The sequence below is a fragment of the Octopus bimaculoides genome, chromosome 23, assembly GCF_001194135.2.
Source record: "Octopus bimaculoides isolate UCB-OBI-ISO-001 chromosome 23, ASM119413v2, whole genome shotgun sequence".
In the NCBI taxonomy this organism is placed as follows: domain Eukaryota; kingdom Metazoa; phylum Mollusca; class Cephalopoda; order Octopoda; family Octopodidae; genus Octopus; species Octopus bimaculoides.
Window position 1 is genome coordinate 22,437,498 of NC_069003.1, and position 4,656 is coordinate 22,442,153.

The 4,656-nt window shown below is 35.8% G+C and overlaps 1 protein-coding gene across 1 annotated transcript in view; it reads left to right on the forward strand.

The window, feature by feature from the left end:
* The window catches only part of LOC106876965 (pre-mRNA-splicing factor CWC22 homolog), a 49,997-nt gene that overhangs the window by 18,972 nt on the left and 26,369 nt on the right, over positions 1-4,656 (forward strand). Inside the window, exons 4-7 of the mRNA XM_052976066.1 lie at positions 412-505; positions 1,721-1,849; positions 2,152-2,287; positions 3,972-4,075. Of these exons, the coding sequence (XP_052832026.1) occupies positions 412-505; positions 1,721-1,849; positions 2,152-2,287; positions 3,972-4,075 (463 nt within the window). The remainder of the gene's footprint in view (positions 1-411; positions 506-1,720; positions 1,850-2,151; positions 2,288-3,971; positions 4,076-4,656) is intronic.

Below are 4,656 nucleotides of genomic sequence, written 5' to 3' on the forward strand. Positions count from 1 at the left end.
ATATATATGGTCTGTAAATTTGTTAGTCGTATATATTTGTGTTTGCTGGTTTTGTTAATGTAAGTACTGTGCTCGGTATATGTGTTCTAACAGCTATATTAACGATATATAATGTCTAAAATATTTAGGAATTTATTGGGCTAATTTCAGACTAGCAACTCTCTTGTCCAGCTGGATTATTGGACTAACAACTGTATTTCCTAAGTGGATTACTGGACTAGATAGACTCATAGATGCCTGACCTGGACCAGACTGATAATTTTATTTAGCTGTCATCTCAACACGTCTCTTTGATCATAGTTACTTTTGTTGTTGCTTTGATTACTTCATACCTCACAGGTTTAATAAGCACAAATATTTCAGTTAAGTACATCTCTCTGACTGTATGTTTTTTTTTTTTTTGTTTGGCAGAGGTCTGCTGGCTCGCTCATTACTTCAAGCTCAAATAGCTTCCCCAACTTTCACCCATGTCTATGCTGCACTTGTGGCCATCATTAACACCAAGGTAAATAAAATCATTTGCAACTTTACATGTTATGAAGAATTTTGTCTCACATCATTCTCCTTTTTCTTTCTCTCTGTCTCTGTTATTGGTTCAAAGAATAGAAATTGGATTGCCTCTTTGGCTCTCCAAGACATTATCTTCCACAGATAATCTATAAAGATGACCTAAACGTTCAACTGACCAGATTTCTCCTTGTGGTCCATTGTATCTGTATAAAAAGCTGTGTGGTAGTTAAGTTAACTCACGCAGTCACCTGGTTTCATGCTTGATTGCAGCACATGACACCTTGAGCATGTGTCTTCTACCATAGTTTTAGTTTGGCCTTCACCTTGTCAGAGAAATTAAACATATCTTTTCTTGGATGGTTGGCTTAATCTGTTGCCTGGTTCAGAACTGATGCCTTGATTTTTGGATAACTTAAATAGTGTCCACTCTGAAGATAACCCATCAGGTGTTAGGCTCCTCCTCACTTTGCCCTGTCAAAGGTCATGGTACTGACCTTCTTTCTGACTGACCCATTAAAATAGACAGACAGCTGGGACTGTAGAGTGTCAGTCTAGATACTTTATATCATTTAATATTGTCCTCCTAGGTTCTGAGTTCAAATGCAGAGAGGAGTGATGGTGGTCAATTTTACCTTCTTTCATTCTTTTATTGTAATGTAGTAAGTACCAGTAATATGCTGGACTGAATCAATTGATTCTACCTCATAGCAGCTGTTTAGCTTTGTATTTGTGTCAGTGTTCATCTGAGATGAATTGAGCTGAATAGACCAGAGAATCATCAGAACCTTGAGCAGAAGTCGGCTGCATTTGGTGATCATAGGCTTTCAAATAACCAATCATTAACCCATCCTGATTCCAACAACATCCATCATACAAGGTATCAATTCAAGCTCCAATTTGATTATATTAATCCATGTTTTTAGCTGCCCACCTCACTGTTTGTGCCATATAAAGAGCAACTCTGGCATGATTGCATCACAGATAAGTTTGCCCCATGGATTGCAGACTGTGTGGCTGAACCAGTGGAGGGTATCTTTTGAACAAATATTCAAAGAAATTAGTTTTGTAATGATTCTAAAGGTACATTAGGTGGATTGGTATTTGGGAAAGGTGTGAATGTCACAACACTGCATATGTTCTCCTCATGTAAACCATCATCATCAGTAACCTTTATTTACCACTCACTGTCCTTACTGTTTCATTCTTTAAGTTTCCTCAAAATGGTGAACTAATCCTACGCCGACTGATTATCCAGTTCAGGAGGGCTTTCAAGAGGAACGACAAAACTGTCTGTATTTCATCCTGCCGATATATCGCACATTTGGTCAATCAACAAGTGGTGAGTTCCTTTCTATTCACATCTATTCACTTCGCTCCCCATTTGTTCTTCTTTATATATGTTTTTTTTTCTTTCTGTTATTTTCTCTTTTGCTCTTTTTCTCCTTTTTTTTTTTTAAACAGTAGGATGTGATTTGAGGGAGATTTGGCTATTATTTCTAGTGAGTCACACAACCATACAGAAGGTCTCTGGTTAGTTGGAAAAAGCTATAACTTACATCCTTAATGACAGTCAGGAATCTAGTCTGTTAATCTAGTTTAAATAATTTCAACTGTAAATATTTTTCTTGTTGTATTTTCCAGGCACATGAGGTGATAGCTTTAGAGATTCTAACATTGCTGCTTGAGAACCCAACGAATAACTCTGTTGAAGTAGCTGTTGGTTTCCTGAAGGAGTGTGGCCAAAAGCTGACAGAGGTGTCCCCAAGGGGAGTTAATGGTAAGGTACCTTTTTTATAATCTCTGTAATGGGACCACCTAGCTTTGACAACATGAAAATAAATACTTGAAACTCTGCCAAAGACAATTTATAGGTGTTTCCTCCAGACATTCATGTGGGTTGTGGATGTAACAGACATACATGTATTTCTTAGTTGTGCAAATGCGAAAAAGGTTAGATTTCTGCTCTAATGATGGTGTAACAGGTGTAGGGATATCACTTAGGAGAGGAAAAAGCATAATTTAAATCCTGTTCTCAACCATTTTTTTTATTTATAGAACTCTTTAACTGCTATTTCATTCTGGTGGACCCCCATAGCCAATCAATGTTTAAAGACTAGTTTCATAGAAACTTCTTTCAAAATCCCTATTTTGCTTTTCACACATTAACTTGTGTAGGTTAAACTATGTAAAATGTTAGAGACAGAAAAGCTGTTTTTTACAATACATACCAATACATACATCTAAAGCAAAATTTTTTCAGGGGTCTTTAAAATACTATTGTGGATCTCTAATTTACTGTTTTGTTACATGGATCCCCAAAAATCTTATATTAACCCTAGTTGAGAACCACTGATTTAAATGGGAAAAGAGAATCACAAATTTGGGTGTAACTCCTGAAAGGGTTCTGCACAATTAGAGATTGTACAGGTTTAAGTGGGGCAGGGTACTACAAATTTGTGATATTTATTTTAAGACATATCACTCACAGATTAAGTTGTTTAACTTAATGTCAACCCTCACTAAACAGACCTGTGGTCCCTGGAATGACTTGGGGTAATCTACATATCCATTGCTCCAAATAAACTATAGTATGACCTAGTTAGGATCAAACTGTGTACTCCAATATGCAGTGGTTATATTTTAACGAGGGTGTTGTATGGTGGTTCTGTCCTGTTGTAATGCCTTTTTGCTTTTTGCTTCTGTCTAGTTTGTTTCTACATCCCTGTAGGTTATGGTGGTGACTGCAGCAGAGGCAAAGTGGACTTGGTTTGAGCATGACAGTTGTTATTCCTTTGCACTTATATCATTAGTGATGTGTTCTTCCCAGCACAGTTTTGTAGGCTCATGTGGTTATTGCTACTGCTGTAAAACAAGATTTCACCCATTCAACATCAGGATCACACACATGCACATAAGCTGCCAGTTGACATGTTCTGGAGATTGGAAAGACAAGTATCTTGTATGCTTATCCAGTTTTTCAAACAGAAAATTGCAAAGTCACACTCAAATGGAGAACTGGATACTGTGTAAAATTTGACATTTACTACCTCTTGCCTTGTCGTATTAGTTTCAAATTCCAGTTGACCTTGCCCTGTTTTGATAAAGTCTCTTACCAGTAATAAACAGATATGTTTAACTGATTCCCTCAGCAAAAACTTCTTCACAAAATTGACATTAACCCTTTAACATTCAAATGTAATGCTTATTCAATCACATTGTTTTGAATCGATCATGTATTATTGCATATCTTTGAGATTTCAATGATGTGATCGTAGAGTTTCAGAATGATATTGTAGGGTAAGTCTGAGAAGTCAGATGTAGCTAGTTTGAACACAAAACTAGTAGAATATATGGTAGTTTTTTTTTTTTTTTACTTAATCATTTTCCCCCTTTTGTTTTTAGCTTGAAATTGTATTTACTTAAAACATTTTGGTGAGACTTTCTGTTTTCTTTCTTTGCAGCAATTTTTGAACGACTGAAAAATATTCTCCATGAAGGCAAACTCGAGATGCGTACCCAGTATATCATAGAAGTAATGTTTGCAGTACGCAAGGATGGTTTCAAGGTTTGTGTTGGTTTATTACTGAATTGGGTACTATACTGAGGCACCTCTTTCTGTTAACCTTAGGATTTTGTCCTGTGTTTATTTTATCAGCTTCAGTTATAAGGAAGGCAAAGACAACTCAGCATAACAAAGATGAATGCAAATACCATAAGGTATTTTAGTTTAATGTACTAATTATGCCATCTCACACCTTGTTTGTATGTGTGTGTGTGTATGTATGTGTGTATGTGCTTGCACATGTGTGCAAAATATGTTTTCCTGTCCATCTAAGGCAGCACAAGCAACTTTCACACGCAGTTTATTTTCCACCTACCAAATGATATATATATATATATATATATATATATATAATGCATGTATCTCAAACTCCCTCATTCATCAAATGCCATGTATCAGAAGAGGTTTCAAGTAGTGAAGATGTAGCAATGCTAATGGTGTTGTGCCCACATGGCTATAGCTCTCAAGCTAAAACTCGTTAAGAGTTTTTGTATATTATATGTATGTATCACCACTTAAAAGTGAATGTTGTGTTATGTTTATATATATACATATATATATATATATATATATATATATATATA